This window comes from Hemiscyllium ocellatum, chromosome 6 (assembly GCF_020745735.1).
Source record: "Hemiscyllium ocellatum isolate sHemOce1 chromosome 6, sHemOce1.pat.X.cur, whole genome shotgun sequence".
Taxonomy (NCBI): Eukaryota; Metazoa; Chordata; class Chondrichthyes; order Orectolobiformes; family Hemiscylliidae; genus Hemiscyllium; species Hemiscyllium ocellatum.
Window position 1 is genome coordinate 73755843 of NC_083406.1, and position 25882 is coordinate 73781724.

Consider the following 25882-nt stretch of genomic DNA (forward strand, 5'->3'; position numbering starts at 1 on the left):
CCCACTTACCATTCATCACCAACACCCACCCACATAACTCCACACTTACCTTCTCAATAGCTTTCAAAATGGTGACCAGATCTTTTAAATCCCAGAATATGAAACCCACCACTGAAAAAGGGAGCCTCCCATTCCTGTTTTCCTGGATTTCTTTTGTCTAGTCGGAAAATAGGGTTTTTAATCCTGATTGGAAATTCTAGGCCTATATGATTCTGAGAGATACGAACAGTTAATTTCACCAGTGAAGTTTCTTTTAGCTTGATTGATTCTTTGGATTGATGCTGAAAAATGGTTACATCGCTCAAGAACAATGAGAGCCAAGAACCTGACTACCTAACCAATACTTGAATATTTATTTGTGCGTCTACAAGGTGTCCAACAAATGTGAAAATCTATCACTATATTTAAGATTATCCAAGTTACTGACAAATTATAGTCACTGCTAGGGTTTAAATCCTCCATAGTGGAGTGCCCGTGGGTTCACTGGTACACATCCATTGGTTCAAGACCAGTCTCTGTTTCCTGTTGACCTCATGACATTAGAATAATTATGAAATTTCACAAGCTAAAAGGCAAAACCAAAGCATATAACTGATTGACCTTACACTGCTGTCCACCAAAAACCGCTATTGTTTTGCAAGAAAGGTTTTGTTAAGTTGGGGAAGAATCTATGCCACTTCCATAAAGCAAGCTGACTAGTCAAAAGTCAGAGTTAAGAAATTGTTTAAAAAATTCTTGCAGCATATGCAAAACGAGAAACTAGTTAACGTGTCAATATGTCCTTTCTCTGAAACACTGAAACTAATTGACTTTTTTTCATAACTAACTGGCAGGGGTTTGAGTAAAGCACTTGTCCTTTAATAGTATAGCCAGCAGAACCACCATTCATACCCCTGACAACAGCATGAACACACATCATCCCATTATAATGGTTAGCATCTCTGCAGTCCAGTTGTGGTTGGTGCTGAGCAATGGATACAGAAGTGTGTGTTTCTATGCCTAGCCTCTGGGTGAGATCAGTTAGAAGCTTCAGTTCTAAATCTGAAATCCCTCCTCAGCCGTATGCCTTCAGAAAGTTTTCATTGTGTCAATCAGCTAGGTATACCAAACATCCAAACACAAGTTTTTTAATTGTTCTTGGATTCTGAATAATGTGAACTTGGCCTTTGACTACTTGTTGTTAGTACATTTTGGGATCAAATGTAGGCTGGACTGAGTCTCGGTGACAGCATCCGAAGTCCATTTAGTTTTTACTAAAACGTCACTGCTGGCCTCAAGAACTCCTTTTTCACAACCATTTCCCATCATATTTTGTGACAGTTTACCTTGCAGCTTGACTCTAGATTTTGCATGTGGAAAAAACAATTCTTTCACAGGGCGTGGGCATTACTAACCAAGCTAGTATTTGTTGCCCAACCCTAACATGTATACATGTTTGATCAGATGCTGATTCATTAAGATGCTCCCTCAAATACTTGTGCTTTGTGTAGTAGCAGCAGACTTGTTGATTATAAGTGGAAATCTTTTACTGGTGATCCACTTGAACCTACAGAAAGCTTTTTCAAACCTATTATTCCCATTTTATTTCTTAGAGTAATTTTAGCCTCCCAACACGCTGCATCATAATCTAGCCGTGCAGTAGCTCCAAACTGCTGCAGAAAGGCTTAAAATATCTTCTGGTTGTTTGTTTTCTCAGATAGTTTTCCTTCCTTTTTCAGTTATTTTAATAGGGTGCTGGTTAGACAGTAGTTGACATGCTCCTTGACCCGGCAGCTGAAATCATAACAAACTCATGATTTGAAAAGTGGTCACAATTGTATGTAGTTGTTTGGTCTAGGTATAAGCCTATTTTAAAACATTGCCTTTGCAGCTTGACCGTCAAATTTTTACAAAATCATTATTATCTCTTGCTGTTTTCAGTTTGTCTCAAGTATTCAATTAATTCATACAATCCTCCTTTCGTATTGAAGAAAACTGAAGTCCACAGTCTAATGTTTGTGAAAATTCATTATTTGATTACACATTTCACTTCAATTTTTTTTCAAATGTCCTGATGTCACTTTTAATTCAAAGATTATGTAGTGAGAATGTTGTTTGTGTAATAGGGCTAGCTCTTGTACTAATTGAATCCCACAAAAGTAGCTAGAAAACGTGTGCTATTTATCTTGTCAGGAATGAGAAAAGTGATGGATGCAATGGCTTTTGAAATTTTTTTGTAATGAATGTACAAATGATTCACTTGTGTTGTAAACTTATGCTGCAGAGAGATTGTAGAAGAAAATATGTTTGAATCTAAATGAATACTGGAATTTTGCCTAAGCAAAAGCAAAGTACTGGAGAAACATGGCAGCTCCAGCAACTTCTGTGTTGAAGAAAGTGTATTCAGGGAAATTATGATGCATGCAGAGCAGCCTGTATATATGATCTCTGGGTGGAAACAGTTGAGTTGTCTGAGTACCAGAAAGATGATGTGTCCTGTCCAGCTCTCGAGTCCTTCAGTAATTATGTCTAACAAGTTTGCATAATAGTACTAGGTACAGTTTATGTAATAAAAATCATTTATGTGAAGACTAAGTGCCTCTTAGAATTGTGGATTCATAGAGATGTGGCCAGCACGGTGGCACAGTGGATAGGACTGCTGCCTCACAGCACCAGAGACCAGGCTTCAATTCCCACCTCAGGCAACTGTCTGTGTGGAGTTTGCACATTCTCCCCGTGTCTGCATTGGTTTCCTTGGGGTGCTCCGGTTTCCTCCCACAGTCCAAAAATGTGCAGGTTAGGTGCATTGGCCATGCTAAATTGCCCGTAGTGTTAGGTGAAGGGGTAAATGTAGGGGAATGGGTCTGGATGCATTGCTCTTCGGAGGGTTGGTGTGGACTTGTTGGGCCGAAGGGCCTGTTTCCACATTGTAAGTAATCTAATCTAATGTACAGCACAGAAACAGACCCTTTGGTCCAACTCGTCCTTGCCAATCAAATATCCTAAATAAATCTAGTCACATTTACCAGCATTTGGCCCATATCCTTCTAAACCTTTTTTAAATGTCCCAACCTCTTCCTCTTCCACTTCCTCTGGCAGCTCGTTCCATATACTCACCATCTTTTGCATGAAAAAGTTGCCTATTAGGTCCCTTTTAAAATATTTTCCCTCCTCACCTTAAACTTATGCCCTCTAGTTTTGGACTCGTCTACCCTGGGGAAAGGACCCTGTCTATTCACCCTATCCGTGCCCCCCAAGACTTTATAAATCTCTATCTGGTCACTCCTCAGCCTCTGATGCTTCAGGGAAAACAGCCCCAGTCCATTCAGCTTTTCCCTTTACCTTAAACCTTCCAACCCTGGCAACACCTTTGTAAATCTTTTTCTGAACCCTTTCAAGTTTCACAACCCCACTTCTATAGCAACGAAACCGGAATTGAATGCAGTATTCCAATAGTGGTCTAACCAATGTTGTGCACAGTTGCAACGTGACCTCCCAACTCCTATACTCAATGCACTGACCAATAAAGGGAAGTTACTAAATGCTGCGTTCACTATTCTATCTACCTGCAATCCCACTTTCAAGAAACTTTGAACCTGCACTCCAAGATCTCTTTGTTTAGCAACACTCTCCCAGGACCTTACCTAGGCTAATAACGTTGATACAAAAACAGAAATTGCTAGAAAAGCTTAGCAGGTCTAGCAGCATCTGTGGAGAGAAATCAAAGTTAATATTTTGGTGATGTCGAGGGTCGTTTTCTTTCCACAAATGCTGCCAGCCTGCTGAGCTTTTCCAGAAATTTCTGTCTATTGTTTCTGATTCACAACATCTGTAGTTCTTTGCTTTCTCTACCATTTGATAATATGAGCTCTAGCTTCAGCGTAGAAAAAGAAGGATGTTGGCAAAAGATGGTAGTGTCATTGGACTAGCAATTTAAAGGCCCAGGCTAATTTTCTAGAGGCAGAGTTTCAAATTCTACCAACTCCATCTGCTGGAATTTAATTAAGGTTTCTTGTGACACAATGATGATGTCCCTGCCTCTAAGCCAGTAGGCCTGGGTAAAGGTCCTCCTGCTGTAAAGGTGTATCATAACACATCTAAACAAATAATTTGTTAAAAATAGGAAAATGAGGATTGAAAACATGTACCATAATGTACCGAAGTGATGGTATTTTAAAAATATAATATAGTGCTGGCGGGTGGTATTGTGAAGACTTTTACAGCCCAAGAGACAACACTCCCATCTCCAATGCTCCACATCCTGGTGAACCTAGCATTTGCACTGCTAAAGTCCTTTGTAGATCATTGATGGTGGAACGAGGGATGTAACTTTAATCAATATTGAAAGTTACAAAAGGATTCATCTTATCGTGTTTCAAAAAAAATCTCAAAATATGTTTTGTAATGTATTAAAATGGCATTCAGTGTGACCCTGAGCATCTTTTTCCCTTGGCCTTGAAAGTGGTGTCTCAGATTAGGATAGCGTGCCTCCAGACTAAAGATTTTATGTAATTGTTTTGAATGTTATTTTGACGTTGTAGGAAATATGCTGCAGCACAACTACCCAAGCTTTTGTATTCGTAACTATAGATATCTCCAGTTTCTACTAGTAACTGAGCTTTTAGTTGTGATTTAAATGTTATCTAAAACTTTGGTGCTGGCATTTTAAAACAGACCGCTGTCACAGCCTTAGTTTTCCATCTGGACAAATAGGCAATTAGGTACAGGATGGGAAGCATGGCAGGCACATTTTTGCTCCTCATGTTTTCCTCTTCCTCCCACATAAGTCAGCATGACTGCATTTGACCCAATATGGCATCAAGGAGCTCTATGACGAAATTGGAGCCTATAGGAATTGGTTGTGAGATTAATCAATTCTGGGCACTGACCTAGATCCAACTGCTTTCAGATGCTTCATCACTGATATACTTCTTCCATTATAAGGTCAGATATAGATGCTCACTGATAAATCATGCTGAACATTTAGTAGTTATTATTCCTCAGAAGATTGAAGAGTGGTAGATGTTGTCTATATGAAATTCAGCAAAGTATTTGACAAGGTTCTACATGGTAGTCTGATTAGCAAGGTTAGATCACATGGGATCCAGGGAGAGCTAGCCACTGGATACAAATTTGGCTTGAAATAGGAGAGACAAAGTGATGGTAGATGGTTGTTTTTTGGATTGGAAGCCTGTGACCAGCACTGTGCCACAAATATTGCTGCTGTGTCCATTGCCTTTTGTCACTTACATAAATGATTTTGATGTGAATATAGGAGGCATGGTTAGCAAGTTTGCAGATGACACAGGTAGTGTAGTGGACAGTGAAGAAAGTTACCTCAGAGTACAACAGGATCTTGATCAGTTGGGCCAATGATCTGAAGAGTGGCAGATGGAGTTTAATTTTAAAAATATGAGGTGTTGCATTGAGATAAAGCAAACCATTACAACAGTTAATGGCAGCATCTTGGGGAGTGTTGCTGAGCAAAAGGACCTGTAGTTGCAGGTACATGGTTCCTTCAGAAGTGGAGTCGCAGGCAGACGTGTTGGTGAAGAAGGCATTTTGCTGCTTGCCTTCAGTGGCCAGACGTTGAGTGTAGGAGTTGGGACATCTAGTTGTGGCTGCACAGGACATTGATGAGGCCACTTCTAGAATACAATACTGATCGCCCTTCTGTAGGAAGGATGTTATTCAACTTGAGAGGATGCAGAAAAGATTTATAAGGATATTGCTGGGTTTGGAAGGTTTTGAGTATTAGTCAGAGGCTGAATAGACTGGGACTTTTTCTCCCCGAATGTTGCAGGCGGAGGATTGACCTTGTAGGAGTTTATAAAGTCATGAGGGGCGTAAAGTGAATAACCAAGGCTAGTGGAGTCCAGAACTAAAAGGCATAGGTTTAAGGTGGGAGGGGAAAGATTTAAAAAAAGATCCAAGGGGTAACTTTTTCACGCAGAATGGTGTATGTCTGGAGCAAGCTGTCAGAGGTGGTGGAGGTTACAATTACAATATTTAAAAGACATCTGGAGGGGTATATGAATAGGAAGGATTTAGAGGGATAAGGGCCAAATGCTGGCAAATTGGACTAGATCAGATTGGGATGTTTGATCTGTGCACGGGTTGGACTGAGAGGTTTGTTTCTGTGCTGTAGACTCTGCCTCAGCTTTTGCGTCAGTCAGGCTTTGGCCTGATATTCACATCACACCAGGCGATGACCATCTCCATCGTAAAAGAATCTAACCACTGCCCCTTTAATGTTTAATGGCATTGCCATCACTGAAGCCCCTTTTTCTCAACATCCTGGGGTAAATAATGACAAGAAACTCAACTCTATCAGCCATATAAATACTGCAGCAATGCGAGCAAGTCAGAGGCTAGAAATTCTGCAGTGCAATTCATCTCCTTTCTCCCAAAGCCTGTCTGTCATCTAAAATGCACAGGTCAGGTGCAATGGAACACACTCCATTTCTTTGAGTGACTGGAGCTCCAACAATACTCAAGGAGCTTGGCCCCATCAGAACGAAGCCTCCAGCTTGACTGATAACACATTCATGATCCTCACCATTTACCACCAAAGTGCAGTGGCTGCAATATGTAATATCTACAAGATGCCCTAAAGTAACTAGCCAAGGTTGCGCTGACAGCACTGTGACCAATACGACCTCGAAGCACTATGGCAGCAAATGCATGGGAACATCACACCAACAAGTGTCTCTCTGAGCTATCCATCCTCACTTGGAAATACATTGCTGTTCCTTCATTGTCACTTGGTCAAACTCCTGGAATGCCCTACCAACATGGAGGGTGTCCTGACATCCCAAGGATTGCAACAGTTCAAGCAGACAGCTCATCATCACAACCAGCACCTCCAGGGCATTTAAGGATGGGTAATAAATACTGGGCTGGTCAGCAACATCTGCCTGTCATGATTTTTATTTTAAAAACCCTCCTAACAAATTGTTCTAGAGATGTGGAGTAGTGTGCCTTCAAAGTATCCTAGGGACCTATGTAAGTAGCCAAAGTAACAGTGAGTGTTTCAAATGCTAATTTGTATTTTATTCTGTTTCCCTGCATCACCACCGTATCCTCTGGATCTCTCTAATTGTATCAACCAGAATTCTTTGGTTTACCTCTCTGGTTTCCTTTCTGTATTTGACCCTGTTCAACAGTTTGCATGTAGGTTTGTAAAGTTATTTTTATACTTTGTGAATGACAAGAGTAAAGAAAATACACGTACGTTTGATAATACTTTACTCTGACAATTTGTTTGTTTATTTTTCCTGATCTTTGATAATCATAGTGATTGCATCTAATTACTTAGTGTAGAAGGATCAGTCATCAAACTGAAACTGTTATCATCTAATTGCAGCATTTTGTATGTGCCAAATGTGAGAAACCTTTTCTGGGTCATCGCCACTATGAAAGGAAGGGTTTGGCTTATTGTGAAACTCACTATAATCAGGTAATGCTGCAAAACACTTAATTTAGAAACAATGTATTTCCTTTTTTGAACAATCATGGCAATATTACTTCATTTTAAATTTAATATTTATGTGGCATGTTTCTAATTCCAATGGTAAGAATATCATTTTTTTGCTACTTTTGGAATACATTCACCCGCCATGTTCGATCTTTTATTAATATCTATGCTAATAGATTAAGTAACCTTTTGTGTTGTTTATCCTTGTTTTTGTATTGAATCACAAATTCTGTTTTTTTTATATTTGCGTGTTTTAAAACAATTATGTAAAATACCTATAGCAGTACTTTTTGTCCAGTCCTGCATTTATTCGGAATAGATATGCCAAGAAGAAAGGTCCCACTTATGTAGAGCATTTAGTGAAGTAGGTTATTTTAAAATGTCGACATTATTATTGAAAATAGACTTAGCAAGAAACTTGCAGACAGCAATGTCCCACAAATAGCTATGAGGTAACTGATTTGTTCCTGGCAGTGTTGATTTGAGAAATTAATATCAGTTAGAATATTCATGGACTTTTTTTGCCCACACAAACTGGCAGCACTTTCCTTAACATATGTAAAGCATAGAACATGTGACCATGCACTAAAGTGAGGTATTTTAAGTTTTCAAGATGAATGCTAATTGCACCATGTTGATCTTGGAGGTGAGAATGCTACTGTTTACTTAAGTTGATTCTAACAAAGTTTTGACGGCAGTTTTAAAATAAAAGTTTGCATTGAAGGAGATGTGTTAGTCTTGAATTGATATCTTTTGATGTCATGAACATGTTGAACACAAATTATCTTTTTCAGCTATTTGGTGATGTCTGTTACCACTGTAATCGTGTGATTGAAGGAGATGGTAAGTTTTAAGTAATTCCTTGATTTACTTACTGAAAAATGTATGTGACATTTTTATATAATGAAAAAGCTCCATTTCTTGTGTTTTCTTCTGTTTGCTGACTTGATGCAGTTTCAGTGAAATGTATTATTTATTATTTTAAACGTAGCAAAAAAAGTTATAACCATTTTCTGCATGGTATTGAGTCTTCCTCTTCCTCCCCCTGGTGACCCTGTACTTATTTAACAAATCAGTAATCCTAAGAATCTGGATTTATATGTTTAGTTTTCATGCCTTTTGAATTTTAAATCTGTCAAATGTTGGACCATTTGCTTTAGAACTGAATGTAATGCATTTCTAATGAATCAAGTGGATAAATAAATAAGATGCTAGTATTGTGATTTTATTATATATTTCACTTCTTGTTTTCTGTACAGTTGTATCTGCTTTGAATAAGGCCTGGTGTGTTAACTGTTTTGCCTGTTCAACTTGCAACACCAAGCTGACACTGAAGTAAGCAATTTAATTCTTGTTACCTGATAAGTGTACTTTTTCAAACCATTTAACTTTTAATTAGTTTCTTTCTGTGATTAAGCTTTGGTTGTTTTCATCTTCAAAAATAACTGTCAGTGCAACTCTCAATTTTTTTTCTGTGTGGTTCTATTGGTTCCTTGTTTCATACATTACTCTATTTGTGTTCTATCCTTTTCTGTCTACTATTAATTATGTGAAGAGACAAATTTGTTGAAATTGATCTGAAACCAGTCTGTAAGCATTGTTACGAACGATTGCCTGAAGAGTTAAAACGGCGACTTGCTAAACGAGAAAGAGATGCAAAAGAGAAACAGAAAAAGAAAAAAATGATGGATATCTGCCTGTAAGCAATCCCTCTATCTTCTCTTCTGTCCTTGGTTAGTATCTTTCCACGTGTCTTATATTTACGTGAACTCATTCTGTATCATTGAATCATTGTCCTGTTTAACTGACTTCAATCATGTTTATATCTTCAAAATACTCTATTGGCTTGTCCTTCCCTATGCCTTTCCAAGATCTCCAATACTGACCTCTCACAGCCCAATTTGTAACATTTGATCAGTGGTGGCCATATGTTCAGCTACTTTGGATTAAAAATATCTGTACAATTTCATCAATTAACCTCTCCAAGGCTCATCTAACCCTTTCTTTATTGTATTCCTTTAAAATGAGCACATTGTTTACACGACACACATCTCCCACTTTCAAAGCTTTTAATAGCGGACATAGTTACAGAATAAAGGAACAGTTACTTAAAACTGAGGTGTGCAGGAATTCCTTCTCGGAGGTAGTGAAAGTATGGAATTCTCTACCCCAGAGTTTTGCGGAAGTTAGATCACTGGAATTATTTAACAAAGTGGTCACTAGAGTGTTATGATTACCTATGAGTTGAGCATATGGGAAGCTGGCACAAAAGCTGAGCAAAGGCTTGGCACAGATCACCTATAATCTGGTAGAATGTCAGGTTGTGCTTGAGGCGTTCAATGTCTGTCTTATGTTCCTGTTTCTCATGTACTTATTTAATTTCACATTTACTTTCAATTAGCAGCAGTCATGATAAGATATTTCAAGTTAAAAACTAAATCAGATAGCAAAATAATCAAATTTTATCCATTGAATTATCCCAGATTTTTTGTTGTCATGCTCAGCTTTGTAGCATGAAAGGGTTTTGTTGGAACATGCTGACTGACTTTTCTTGTTATACCAATGTTTAATTATTACATTGTGGTAATGGTTCCTGTTGAATTCTTATTACTTATATTTTAGTGCAGTTTAAAACCTCCTTCATTGAATTGACAGAAAATATTTAAAGCTTCTGTACAAGACTGTATGACAAATTCTTGAATTATAAGATTAAAACAGGATAGGATCTGTGACAGTGCATGCTCACTGACCTTTTCCATTGAGGCGAATTAAAAAGTTCTTTCTTTGTTCGATAGAAACAAGTTTGTAGAGTTTGATATGAAACCAGTTTGCAAGAAATGCTATGAGAAGTTCCCTCTGGAGCTGAAGAAAAGACTGAAGAAATTGGCAGAAAGTACTGGACGGAAGTAAGGAGCCTACTTGTGGTTTACAGTAAATATGTAAAGTAGCTCTTTTAAATTCAAACATTTTTCTAAAAGCAAGTCAGCTGAGTACTTCTGGAACAATATTCTCAATGCAAGTGATTTAAAGCCAAAAGACCGTGCTAAAGATTAATTTTGGGAACAAAACTCATGACTTTATCCTTACAGAAGCAGACCTATATGGTCAACATACTATCAAAACGTAAACCCTATTGGAAAATCTTTGTTCTCGAGATGAAGTTTTCCTTGTTGCTTTTTTATTGCTCTCAACAGCTCCCAACGAGTTATGTCAGAGCAGTATTGTGATTCAGCACGAACAAGGTTTTTGTATATTGTACGTCTCCCTTCCAACAGGGAAGTGCCTTGTCAATGGCCTGACTAATTTTGTGAATTCACTCAGAACCCAAATCACACTATTCTAATGGCATGCTGGTCTGCATGCTACAACAGAGTTCCATCAAAAAGTGGAGAATTGTATACATTATTCCTCTAAAATGGTACTGTTTTATTGCATTTTCAGAAACATTTTGGTATATGCTGTTACATCTCCACGTGCACACCAAAATATGAAAATGTGAAGTGACACTGATTTTGTTCAAACCCATTACAACATAGGGAACTAGTGTCTAATCTGCTCATTTGTAGTAACTAAGAGTTAGGCAAATCATATCCTTATCTACTTAATACTCAAAACTGCTGTGGGTAAAGGTATCACTCAAAGCTTAATGTTAAAATAGCTTATACTTAAAATGCTTCACGCTAAACCTACACTACATAAAGTATTCAAGGCAAGGCTTCTTTACTCTTCTCATTGTATATGATTGTGAAGTTAGACACTTACAAAAAAATTAAATCAAAATTCACAGTTTCACATTTCTTCAGTCATTCTAACCTTTTTTCGATATATATGTTCTAATAATCTATATGCATAAACCTTTACTATTTTTATACAGTTTGTAACCACTATAGGGTGTTGATTGTAAGCTGCATTATTGCCAGATAAAATTCCATAAGGTAGAAAAATTGCTTAGGTCAAGCTAAATTACCAGTATCCATTCAAAAATAAAGGATTATAGACTAGGTGGCTTTAATTTTTAATACTGTAATAAACTAAAACAGTTAGATGTAAAGCAGGAAAATCTTACACCAAATGCCATCTGGTAGCTTATTTCTACATTTCTCTATTCATTTCCACCTTTATTCATCTTCAATGTAATAGCTACAATAATTAAATTTGACAAATTAGCTTTGATTGCATGAGCTATTTTTAAAAACCTGATAAATCAATTTAGTATTGTTTTTCGTAATATATTTAGCATGGTAAATACTGTAATACAACACTTAATATGTGCTATGATTTCCCTACATGTACTTGAAAACAAAATGGATCAACTGCGATATTATTGATATTCTATGAAAAGTTTGTGAGAAGATTTGTAGCTCGAGTGCTTGTTGCTGTGGTTCAGTTTGCCGAGCTGGGAATTTGTGTTGCAGATGTTTCGTCCCCTGTCTAAGTGACATCCTCAGTGTTTGGGAGCCTCCTGTGAAGGGCTTCTGTGATGTTTCCTCCAGCATTTATAGTGGTTTGAATCTGCCGCTTCCAGTTGTCAGTTCCAGCTGTCCGTTGCAGTGGTCAGTGTAACCCAATATACCGACCACTGCAACAGACAGCTGGAACTGACAACCGGAAGCAGCAGATTCAAACCACTATAAATGCCGGAGGAAACATCACAGAAGCGCTTCACAGGAGGCTCCCAAGCACTGAGGATGTCACTTAGACAGAGGACGAAATGTCTGCAACACAAGTTCCCAGCTCGGCGAACAGAACCACATATTCTATGAAAAGTATAACATTGTCTAGAGAAACTTCTCACATCTTAAAGAAATCTGTGACTTTACAGTTACACCTTACAGTTCAGCATAGATATTTTACAAGTCATCAATAACAGATGCAAGTTATGTAGTGTTTTATAAAGTTTAATTTAAATATTAAAACTCTTGGACAATTAATAGTATTCAGTAACAATTTTTCCAAACAGTTTGCAGTTTTTCTTAAATCTTGTAATAAATGTTGGTGCTAAGTTTTGAGATGGGGTAAAATCTGAAAACAAGTTCATCTCAAATGTCAGTTCTATAATTACCTACTTGTATGTTCTCAAAGTAGTTAAATGGTAACATCTACATTTAATTTCTTGAAAATTAATGATATTTTCCAGTGCGATGTAATGGGAAACATACTAAATTTGTGTTATCTTATCATTAAAGAATGTATTTTCCCCTGTATACCACACATATACAGTACTCCAGTATTACATAATAAAATTTACATTGTATGAACTATTCTACTTGGTCATGCCTACAATTTTGTATTTTCTTAGCACAGAACTGATTTTTCAAAATAGGCATAGTATATTCAAATTATTAGTAATATTTTCTGTCAAATGTATTCTTAAATATGTATATATTCTGCATATCAAAGGAAAATTTAATTCACCAAGTATTGAGCACTTCAGCTTCTCAGTTCAAATCTGCATAATTTTAATGATGTATTTCAGAAATCTCTGCTCCTCATTCCACCCTCTTTTCATCACTGTTCCCTTGTGTATGTAAGTTTTGAGTGAAGTTACTTCTCAGTTGTTTAGTCAAAGCTTAAGCAGTCTGTGATATAGTGATAGTTCTGTGCAATCCCGTGTTAAGAAAATCATGTAATAACAGCATCATTTAAACCAATGGGAACAGAATAGTGTTATAGTCAATACAGGTAAGGAAAGTTTGTGTTCTACAAATAATGGTCTAAATTCTTCAATTGCACTATAGCCAATTCGCACTGAAGAAACGTGTGTTATAGCAGATCCAACTGCATTTGATAGAGGGCAGCAATTATTAGTAGCAATTCTCTGGGAATCTATAAATAAATCTATGGGGGAGGTGATGACCTAGCGTTATTATCACTGGACTGTTATTTCTGAGATCCAGATAATGTTCTAGGTACCCAGATTCTAATCTCACCATGGTAGAATTTGAATTAAACTTTAAAAAAAAATCTGGAATTAAATGTCATTTAATGATTACCATGAATCCATTGTTGGGAAAAACCCATCTGGTTCACCATTGTTCTTTCAGGAAGGAAACTGCCATCCTTACCTGGTCTGTCCGACATGTGACTCCAGACTAACAGCAATGTGGTTGACTCTTAACTGCCAGCTGGGCAATTAGGGTTGGGCGATAAATGCTGGCTTAGCCAGTGACACCTTCATCCCATGATCGGCAAATTGATGGAAGTGATCATTGGCAGTGCTATTAAGCTTGCTCATTGGTGCAGTGTTTGGGTTTAGTCACGGCCACTCCCTCCTCATTGCAACTTTGATTTAAAATAAACAAAAGAGCTGAATTCCAGAGGTGGTGAGAGAGTCTGCCCTTGATATCACGACAGTATTTGATCATATTGAGCATCCAGGATCCCTAGCAAAACTAGGAACATTGGGGATTCTGGTGGAGGTTTTGGTGGTGGTGGGGGGGTTGTGTTGCTCACTACTGCATGGTTTCATATCTACAACAAAGGAAGATGGTTATGGTTGTTGGAAGCCAGTCCCCTCAGCTTCAGGACTTTACTGCAAGAGCTCCTAAAGGTGTTATCTTTGGCCCACCATGTTCAGTTTCTTCATCAATGATCATCCTTCCATCATAAAGTAAGAAGTAGGGACATTCACTGCTGATTGCGTAATGTTCAGCAGCATTTGTTACTCCTCAGATATTAAAGTAGTCCATGTTCACCAAGACCTGGACAACATTCAAGTGTTGGGCTGATAAGTGGTAAGCAATATTCATATCACACAAGTGCCTGGCAATGACCATCTTCAACCAGAGAGAACTTAACCATCTCCCCTTGATATTCAATGGCGTATTGTCATCACTAAATCTCTCACTATTAACAACCTGGGGCTAACTTGACCATAAACTGACTCGACCAGATGTACAGATATTATGGCTACAAGAGCAGGTTAGAGGTGTGGAATTCTGTAACTTGGCTCGCATCTCCACCATCTAAAAGACACAACTTTAGAGTGTTGGAAAGTTACTGACTCGCCAACGACCCTTAAGCTGACCATCATGCAGGTCAAAGCATCCTGTTTGATTAACGTTCAATTCACCACTTTAACATACACTCATTTCATCCTCAAATGATTTATGGTAGTAGTGTGTAGAAGATATACTGTAATAACTCGCCATGGCCCCTTTAACATCACCTTCCAATCACATAACCTCAACAGCCAGAAGAACAAGGACAGCAGATTCATAGGAACATCACCTTACCCTCCAGGCCATACATTATTCTGACATTGAAATCTATCACTGCTACTTCACTGTCACTGAGTCAAAATTATGTAACTGATTTCTTAATGGTATTGAACCTACCCTCCATGGACAATAACAGTTCAAGTAGACATCATTACCACCACCTCATGAAGGATAATTCGGATTGGGCAATAAATGCTGGTCGATGCCTGCACTTAAGTATTTGTTGAAGACATTGAAATGAAAAAGAAGCTTTTAGAATCCGTAAAGTGTGGAAAAAGGCCATTCAGCTAATCAAGTCTGCACTGACCCTCTGAAGAAAGTCCCACCCAGACCCTCACCCAATCTCCGTAACCTGGCAATTTCCATTGCTAATCTACCTAGCTTACACATCCCTAGACACTATGGAGCAATTTAGCATGGCCAATTAACCCAATCTGTACATCTTTTGACTGTGGGAGAAAACTCATTCAACAGGTGGAGAATGGGTGACTCTGTGGAGTTTGCACAATGCTGGAATTGAATCCAGGTTTCTGACAGTGAGATAGCAGTGCTATCCAGCTGTGCGACCATGCCACCTTTAAGTTTAGACAAAATGTACAAAGTTGACACACACAAAGTCTTATCCTCTGGATTTTAATGTTTAAATCCTTCCTTTCCACTAAATCCTTATACTTGAATATTGAACCAAGATACACGTGGAGAACACTACAAATGTGGAAAATGCATTCAGTATTGTTAAATATAGTGTTGTTAGTTTCCCTAACTCCAGCCACAAATACAGCACTCCTTGAAGCTTGGCCACCATCTACAGGACACTAGTTCACAGTGCAGCTCAATGACAGTAACTCAAGAAACTTAACATCCAGGACAGGGCAGGCCACAAGGTGACACCCTATCCACTCACCAACTCTCTTCACCCTGATACACACCGGCAGTAATGTGCTTGAACAAGATGTATGGCAGCAATTTATCAAGACTCTGCAAACTCTTACCATCTAGGAGAATAAAGGCAGAATGTTATTAGTTTCAATTAGTTCCCCAGCGGATGTCTCATAATTCTGACAATATCAGCATTCCTTCATTGTCACTGCGTCAAAAATGATCTCCCTTGCAGCACTGTGTGCATACCGCCACTATATTAAACCATAAGATGTAGGATTTAGGCCATTCAGCCCATCGAAGCTGCTAGGATTCCTGATACTTGGGAAAACTCAGCTGATCAGAGTTAAAGTTGAAAACTCATCTGAGAATATCTCATGATAGTATTCAAAGTTGCAATCTATATCTTTGGAGAGAATTGGTTGCTGATGTAATTTCCCTGCTCATTTTTGCCCAGAAATGGTTCATTTGGTAGAACAGTTAGATCAACAAACTTTCAGACTTTAACATCCAAACTTGACCCAAACCTTCCTGTTTTCTTTTAGATTGAAATGTAATGCTAGGAATTTGGCGAATGGAAGGGCAGTCCCTGCAGTAGCTGATTTGTGTTCTTTTCTCATTCATAAAAGCTAATTGAATAGTTTGGCCTTCCACCAACATACTCCAGCTTCCTTCTTTCCCAGAACTTCATTACCTCTACCTCTTCCTGAAGAAATCATCAGTCTCTTGGCTGCACAAAATTGAAATGGCTGTGTTATTGTGACAGAGAAATCTGGAAAAGGCATGGAAATATTTTCAAATGATTTTAATAAGCAATTCTGTGACTCCTCCCCCCACGACCACCACCTGAGGTGCAATCAAGACAAACTTTTATTTCAGGAAATCAAGAGGTCAGCATGGATTATCGCCCAGTTGTTTTAGGCTTTGCAAACCTACTAGTTTCCTAAGTTTGTCATTATACTGATAACCTTGTATCTCCTCTTAGCAAAATGGGGTTAAATCGTTTTGACCTGCACTTCGATAGCTAAGACACAACAAATAGACTTGAAAAACCGGTATGAAAAAGGGTACATTTCCTGACCTTAAGTGCGCTTAGCGCTATTCCTTGTGAATTAATGCCTGTCCAGATGTGGCTGTGAACAGGGAATGGGTTGGGGAAGGATTGGATTTGGGGAGTCGCAAGAGATTGTGCAAGGGGATCATATTCAATTTGGGGGAGAGGGAAAGAAAAAGAGAACAGACAGAGTCTCTTCTCCCTCCACGCTCATGAGCCCAATCAACTCCCCATCCCTGTCTGCTCTCTCTGCTCCTCCTCCCCATTCTGTCCTCTCTCCTCCAGCCCTGTTCAAATCCTTTTCAAACTTGTGCCTGTTTTGCTTAAGACACAATAACATGTAGGACCAGGAACTGGGCACATGTACGTTGTCAAGTGTACATGTATGCCCAGTCAGCCTAAAGTTCCAGTGTCACCAAATGCTGCCAATTCAAGTATCCTTACATCAGGCAGTGTTCACTCAAGTATTGCACAAGTTAAGAATTACTACGCTGACCAAATGTTTCAACAGTGAAAACTGGGGCTCATTGACACAATCTCTGTAATATCAAGTTTCAAATTGTAACCTGAGTCAGTGTGACTGTGCCTCACTATGCTGTAGTCCTGAGCTTTGTCTCCCATACCACCTTATCAAACACCTTTAGCTAGAGCAATGCTGTTTATGCAGATCCTCCATCATTATGAGCCAAAGACTCAGGACCCACTGAGAGAAAAACACTTTGCTGCTTTAAATGGAATGATTTTTAAGCAGTGACAAATAGTTCCAGTTTCTCCCATAAGTGGAAACACCACTCCATATCTATCCTGTGAAACCCCTCAGATTTTATACAATTCAATCAAGTTGTCTCTCACTTTTCTGAACTCCAGTAGATACAAGCCTAGTTTGTCTGACCTTTCCACCCATTCCAGATATCAGTAAACCTTCTGCACTGCTTCCAATACATTTACATCCATCATTAAATAAGATGAACAAGACACTGCACAGATGCAGTCTCGTCACTGTGTTGCATAACTGAAACATATTTTTGCATTCAGTTTCCTTCACAATAAATAATGGCATTCTATTACCTTTCCTAATTACTTGTACCAGCATAGTAATTCACAAGGACACTCCAATCTTCCTGCATCTCAGAGCTTTGAAATCTTTTGCCCATTAGAAAATATGCCTTCATTTTTATTCTTCTGGCTAAAGTGGAAAATTTCACATTTTCCCACATCATACTCCATTTGCCAGATCTTTGCCTGCTCACTCAAATTTTTTTAACATTTTTAAAACTCCCTTTTGCCCCCTTCACAACTTATTTCCCAAAGTATCTGTGTCATCAGCAAATTTGACAGCCACACCTTCTGTCTCTTAATTGAAGTTATTTATACAAATTACAAACAACTGAAGTTCTAGCACCAGTCCCTGTGGTACACCATACACTACATCTTGCCAACCTTAAAAACGATCCGTTTACACTTATCTCTATTTCATGTTACCCAGTCAATCTTCTATCCTTGCCAATATGCCATAACCTACACCATGGGTTTTTATTTTCCCCAAGAGCCTTTGATGTGCCACCTTGCCAAATGTCTAAAGGAAATCTAAGTACAGTGTATCCGCCAGTTTCCTTTTATCTACAGAATAGTTTACCTCCTCAAAGAACTCCAACAAATTGGTCAAACATGAAATGCTTTTCACAAAATAATATTGGCTCTTATTATGTTCAACTTATCTAAGTTTCCTGCTACAACTCTTTTACTAATAGCTTTGAACATTTACCCTATGATTGATGTTAAACTAACTGACCATTGGAATTGTACTTTGTCTTTCTCCCTCCGTTTTTGAAAAGGGGAGTTAACATTCGCTATCTTCCAAATCAATGGGAGAGTCCCTCATCAAAAGAATTTTAGAAAATTAAAGCCAATGTATCAACTTTGAATAGCTATTTCTTTTAAGACACGAGGATCAAGTCCATCAGGACCCGAGCACTTGACAGATTGCAGCTCCCATGAATCACTCAGTATCACGTCACTACTAATTCTGATTTTCCTGAGATCTTCCCTTCCTTCTATTTCCTGATTTATTGCTGCTTCTGAGATGTTCCTTGTGTCCTCTATAGTGAAGACTGATCCAAAATACCTATTCAATTCATTTGCCAATTGTTTTATTTTCATTCATTCTTCAGTCTCATTTTCATTCATTCTTCAGTCTCACTTTCATGAACAACACTGTTTTTATTAACTCTTCATTAACAGTTCATAAACGCTTACTATCTGTGTTTATAATTTTATTAAATAGCTTTAGCTTTAAACGTCTCATTTTTATGACCCATGGTTGCAGTGTGTGTAGCTACAATACAATTTTATTCTTCATTTCTCTAGTCTGTAACTAAGGATTGTACCTAAGATGGTATCATATGTTGGTGACATTGTTATGGTGTAACTAACCTTGTAACTGAAGAAGCTGTACCCAGGTACCTTTGTATCTAACTAACATGGTGCTATAAGTGGTGACTTACCAAGTTTTCACTCTGCTCATGTGATAATAAAGCTGATTCAATTTAAGAAAACCATGACAGGTGGGTCTGTGCTTTGAAATTTATCTTCCTTATTGGAATGTATCTATTCTGTACATTCTGAAATAGCCCCTTAAGTGTCTGTGATTGCGTCTCTCTTGACCTAGCCTTCAATTTAATTTACCAATTCGCTTCGCCAGCTCTGATTTGATGTCCCTGTAATTGACCTTATTTAAGATTTTACTCAAAACCCCTCTCACTGAATGTAAAATTCAATCGTTTTATGGTCACTGCTTCCTGGTGGCACTTTCACTATGACCTCGTTAATTAATCCTCTCTCATTGCACAAGTCCAGATCTATTATAGTGTGCTCCCTGGTCAGCTCCAAGGTATGCAGGTCTATGAAACTACCCTGAAAAAATTCCATGAACTCCTCGTCTAAGCTACTTTTGCCCATTTGATATTTCTAGCAAACATGTAGATTAAAATCTCCCATAATTATCACTGTGCTTTTAAAACTTATTCATTCATGGGATGCAGGCATCACTAACTAGGACAGTATTTATTGCCCATTCCTAATTACCCACAGGGCAGACAAGAGTCAACCACATTGCTATGGGTCTGGAGTCACATGTAGGCCAGACCAGGTAAGGTTGGCATTTCCTTCTCAAAAGGACATTCGTGAACCAGATGAGTTTTTCTTCCCAACAATCGACAGTGGATGCATGGTCATCATTAGATTCTTAATTCCAGAGGTTTTTCTTCATTGAATTCAAACCACATCATCGTGGGAGTTAAATTGGAGTCCCCAGAATATTATGTGGGTCTCTGGATTAACAATCCAGCAATGATACTACTAGACTATTGTTTCCCCAAATGTGAAATTCTGAAAATCCTTTCAGTTTCTTCTTTTATGTACCATCCGATTGGCTCCTGTTAGGGGGCTTGTACACTACACTCACAAGTAATTTCTTGCCTTTATAATTTATCATCTCTACAAAAGTGTTTCAATATCCTACTTTCCTCCATCAGGTTGCCCCACTGTACTGAGTTTTCATCATCATTAACTAACCAAGCTAGTTGTCCACCTTTTCCTGGCTTCCTATCCTTCCTAACTATCATGTTCTCTTCAATTTTCAGGTTTCAATGCAGGACATCCTTCAGCCATATGTTCCAATGACTAACAAATCATACTCATTGGTTTATATCTGCATTCTCATTTCATCAGTTTTGTTTCAATTGTTGCATACATTCAGATACAGAGGCTTCAGTTTATCCTTTTACTCACTTTGTAAATTCTAGTCTTATCTCTTGATTGACTCTTAGATGCATATTTTGCATCCCTTCCTGTTACTATCATTTCCAGTATTAATACTTTATCGTTTGGCTTTGCTACTACACTTTAATTAATTACATTTTCCCAAACTTGATCCTTCAGCCCCAGTTAATCCTCTATCTACTTCCCTAATTTGGCAATCAGCAAGATCTTTGGCCTGAACATGGCTTAAGTGGAAACCTTTTTAGTACAGGACCTACTTTCCCCAGTACTAGTGCCAGCGTTCACCTCTCCTACACCAGTCTTTGAACTATCACTGTAATCTGATTAACTCAATGCCAATTCACGCGTGACTCAGGTAATAATCCAGAGATTATGGCATTTGAGATTCTACATCTTAAGTTAGTGCCTATCTCCTCATACTGACTATGCAGCACCTCATTCTATATCTTGTTGATGCTGGTACCTACATGGACTATGATGACTGGATCCTTACTCTCCACTCCAAGTTCCTCTACTATCCTCGGCAATTATCCTAAACCCTGACACCGACAGAGCAACACGTCATCTGAACACACACTCATTTCTGCAGGGAGGTGTCAATTCCCCCTCACTATACTGTCTCCTCCTTGAATGGTTTCCTCTGTCATGGTGCTATCTGTGAGATAATTGCAAAAGCTGAGGCTCCTGCAAGCCTGCTCTTTGGGTCACCTTATGTGTCTCACTCTCAAACACACTCTCTTGTAATTTTAATACTGACCAAATCAGATCATCCAACTTGAAAAGGAATGGCGGTCTCATGGCACAATAAATCCAGGTAACCTTCCTATCCATGCTTTGCAATGTTTTTATTCCCATAAAGTCTGAACCAAAGCTTCTCTAACTTCAAACATTTGCCACAGATGAGGATTACTCTGAACCAAACTGATATTTAGGAACTGTGTCCTGTCAACCTTTATGTGGCTGAAGGAACGACTTAATTATTGTATTCAACTTTACATTTTGTCATGTTTTTATGTATTTTGTTAACCTCCGTATCAGCTACTGTCCTATTTTACAATTTAGGAAGAGAATAAACCTTCATCACTTACTAGATGCCTGCCAATTAACCAGCATCTTCGCCCACAACACAATAAGAATTGCTTATTTGAGGCTTAGTAAAAACAATAGAACACCTTTTTTCCTCCATCCCTTTCACACGCAGTTTGAAAGGGGTCCTAATATACAAAGGATCTGAATAGAGATTTTTATATTTAAAGAAAAATTGCATGAATGAAATTGTTTTCTTCAGAAGTGGAGCACAACCACCTGATGAAGGGGCAGCGCTCTGAAAGCTACTGCTTCCAAAGAAACCTGTTGGACTATAACCTGGTGTTGTGTGATTTGTAATTTTATAAAATTATGAAGATCTTTGTTGGAAAGGAAGAATCTAATTCTCTTAGCATACAGGCTTGGATTTCCACTGGCTGGTAGAAGAAAGCATCTGGAACATACTACCTAAAATCAATAGAGGTAAAAATTCTCATTATATGAGGGGCAGCACAGTGGCTAGCTCTACTGTGTCTCAATGCCAGGAACCAGGGTTTTGATTCCAGTCTCAGGCAACTGTCTACATGGAGTTTGCACATTCTCCCAGTGTCTGCATGAATTTTCTCCAGGTGCTCTGGTTTCGTCCCAGTCCAAAGATGTGCAGGTTAAGTGGATTGGCCTTGCTAAATTGCCCATGGTGACCAGGGGTGTACAGGCTAGGTGGATTACCACAGGAAATATAGGGTAGAGGGGTAGGTCTGGATGAGATGTTCTTTAGAGGGTTAATATCGGCTTGATGGGCCAAATGGCCTGTTTCCACAGTTTAGGGATTCTATGATTCTATTTTAAAAAGCTAGGTTTATCTGCATAACTTATGTGCCTTTTTTAACTGCTCATAGGATGTGGGCCTCATTGGCTGAGCCAGTATTTATTGCCCATCTTTAATTGGCGGTTGAACTGAATGGATTGTTATAACTATTTCAGAGAGCAGGTTAACAATCATCTACATTGCTGAGGGGCTGGAGTCGTATGTAGGCCAGACCAGGTAACAGTGGTAGATTTCCCTCCCTAAAGGACATCAGTGAACCAAATTGGTTTTACAAACATTCTTACAATAGTTCCATGGTTACCATTAGGCTAGCAATTTAATTAAATTTGTCAGTGTCATATACATGGAAAAAAACTCTTTGGTCCAACTGATCCCAGCTGAACAAGTTTCCCAAACTATACTTACCCCATTTGCCTGCATTTGTCCCACATCCCTCAAAACGTTTCTGATTGATGTTTCTATCCAAATGTCTTTGCAATGTTGTAACGGTACCTGCATCTACCACTTGCTTTGGCAGTTCATTCCACAAAAGCACCACCCTCTGTGTGAACATGCTGCCCGACAGAACCCTTTTAAATCTTTTTTCTCTCACCTTAAAATTATGCCCACTAGTTTTGAACTTCCCTAGGAAAAAGACCTTTGCTATTTACCTTATCTTTGCCCCTCATGGTTTCATAAACATCTATAAGGTCACTCCAACCTCCTACACTCCATGAAAAATGTCCAAGCCTATGCAGCCTCTCCTTTATAACTCTCACTCTCGAATTCCAGTAACATCCTTGTAAATCTTTTCTCCACCCTCTCCAATTTAATAATATCCTTCAAATAGCAAGGCAACTGAAACTGTATACAGTACTCCAAAAGTGGCCTCACCAACTCCCTGCACTGCTGCAACATGACATCTCAAATCCTGTAGCCAATGATTTGAGCAATGAAGGTAAGCATGCCAAAGTCTTCCTTTACCACACTGTCTACCTGTGATGCTGCTTTCAAGGAATTAAGTACCTGAACCCAGGATGTCTCTGTTCAACAACAGTCCCCAGGGCACTACTATTAACTGAATAAGTCCTGCCCTTGTTTATTGTATCAAAATGCAACACCACATATTTATCCAAATTAAACTCCATCTGCCACTCCTTGCCCAATTGATCAAGATCCCTTTGCAATCTTAGATAGCCTTCTTCAATGTCTTTTATACCACCAATTTTGTTGTCATCCACAAACTTTATTAACCATTCTTCTTATATTCTCATCCAAATTGTCTATATAAATGATAAACAACCAGTGGACCCAGCATTGATGCTTGCAAGAAAATCGATGGTCACAGGCCTCTAATTCGAAAAACAACCCTCTGCCACGACCGACTGGCTCCTACCATCAAGCCAATTTTGTATCCGATTGTCAAACTCTTCCTGAATCCCATGTGATCTAACTTTACTTACCAGTCCACCATGCGGAACCTTGTCAAAGGCCTTACTAAAGTCCATGTAAACATCTACCATTCTGCCCTCATCTACCTTCTTGGTCACAACCCCAAAAAACTGAATCAAGTTTGTGACACATGACTTCCCATGCACAAAACTATGATGACTATCCCTAATTGTCCTTGCCTTTCCAAATGGATAAAAATCCTATCTCTGAATCAGCTCCAACACTTACCCATCACTGATGTCAGACTCACTGGTCTCTAGTTCCCAGACTTCTCCTTGCAGCCTTTCTGAAATAAAGACACAATATTTGCCATCCTGTGTGTCCTGGCACCTCACCTGTGCACAAATATCTCTGTTAAGACCCCTGCAATTTCTTCCCTAGCTTCCCACAAGTGGGATTTGGACTCCTGTCCCAGTATGTTAAACTGACATTCTGGATTACTACTATACCACCATCTCCCAGGTTATAGACCAAAAGATCAAAAATTTGAGGCTGGAAGACTTTTCAGATTGGCACAGACAAGACCAGCCCTTACTTTTTTTCTGATCAACCTGCTCAGATATTATTACACACCTGTGGACTTGAATCTAAGTCTCTTAGTTCAGAAGTAGGGACATAATCACTGCACCACAGGAGAGCCCTTTCTGTGCCCTAGATAAGCCCGTCCTGATGAAGGGCTTATACCCGAAACGTCGAATTTCCTGTTCCTTGGATGCTGCCTGACCTGCTGCGCTTTAACCAGCAACACATTTTCAGCTCTGATCTCCAGCATCTGCAGACCTCACTTTTTCCTCCTGTGCCCTAGATACCAATACTTGTATGTTTGCAACAGAATCACAGGCACAGGAAAATCTAGCAAAGATGTAAAGGTAGAAAAATGTTATGACATGGTAGTGAACCCTTCTGTTAATTAAACCAAACATCCAGAAAAGCTCACCTCGCCTCATAATCTGTTAAAATATGAGTGACCGAGAACTCCCAAATTCCACTATTTAAAGAAAGTAATATCAATTTATTCTTTAACTCTAAAAGTGCACATTAAACAACAATTATTCACTACTCTAAGCCCCTCCTCTTAACTGCTTATTACCTGCCTCATTGGTTCGATGTTGGCAAAACAATAAATTCAAACTCGATTGGGTTTTAGTATCCTGGGGCATAATTTAAACAGGTTGGTTAAATTTGAATTGTCAGAATAGCAACCAACTCGGGTATCTATTTCACAGCTAAATGTTACATATTTTCAATTTTCCAGTACATTCCGAGACAGTTACGCAGCCATATGACAGGTGCTTGTAAGCTCTCAGTGGAGAACATCATTCACTCTCTCTCAAAGATACAGTACGTGCCTTCAACTTCATAACAACAGGAATGATAGACTCCAGGCTACCCTACAGGTTGTGTACCTGTAAGGAATTCCAAATCAAGCATCAAACTGCAATACCAGTGACTCAGATGCAGTGACTGACGATTAACACTTAGAGTTAATCAATACTTAGCCAACATTGTCTATCTTATACGCTGCAGGCAAGGAAGCCCTGAGGCATTGTACTTTGGTGAGACCGAGCAGAGGCTATGGCAACAGATGAATGAACACCGCACAACAAACAACAGACAGGGGTGTTCCCTCCAAGTCAGAGAACACTTCAGCAGTCCGGGACATTCAACCTTAGACCTTCGGGTGACTGTCCTCCAAGGCGGACTTCAGGACAGGCAACAAGGCAAAGTGGCCGAGCAGAAGACCTTGGTTTCGTGTCACACTACAGCTGACCGCACTGCACTGCACTACACACAGATGTACACACACAAACATGCACAAACACAGACACTCCTACACACAGACACATGCACACTTACACACCCGTACACAAACGCAGACCCTCTCTCATACACAAGCTCTCTCAAACGCTCACACATACACTCCCACAATCACATGCACCCTCTCACAGAAGCATATTCCTTTACACTCACACTAACACATGCACTCTCTCACAGACACTCAATCCGCCAATCCCCACACACATTTAAGTTTGTGGGGTGAATTTATACTTGCAGAATTACATTTTATTTTGCTCAAAAACTTCATGAATCCATGTAAGATTCTGTAAATCCATTTTTTAGATTAGAATCAGTCTGACTGTTGTGGCACAGGTAGTCTCACGCAGGGCATCTCACACCTTGAATGTATTATCTGGGCCGACATGACA

The 25882-nt window shown here is 38.9% G+C and overlaps 1 protein-coding gene across 5 annotated transcripts in view; it reads left to right on the forward strand.

Moving 5' to 3' along the window:
* The window catches only part of lims2 (LIM and senescent cell antigen-like domains 2), a 120205-nt gene extending 108241 nt beyond the window's left edge, over positions 1 to 11964 (forward strand). For 3 of the 5 annotated variants that reach the window (XM_060826029.1, XM_060826027.1, XM_060826026.1), the window contains exons 7-10: positions 7346 to 7438; positions 8251 to 8299; positions 8716 to 8791; positions 10252 to 11964. In XM_060826029.1, coding sequence (XP_060682012.1) covers positions 7346 to 7438; positions 8251 to 8299; positions 8716 to 8791; positions 10252 to 10366 — 333 coding nt within the window. In that variant the 3' untranslated portion in view covers positions 10367 to 11964. Of the gene's footprint in view, positions 1 to 7345; positions 7439 to 8250; positions 8300 to 8715; positions 8792 to 9011; positions 9184 to 10251 lie in introns of those variants that run through there. The other 2 variants (XM_060826028.1, XM_060826030.1) reach the window with 2 other exon arrangements.
* Positions 11965 to 25882: the final 13918 nt, after the last annotated feature.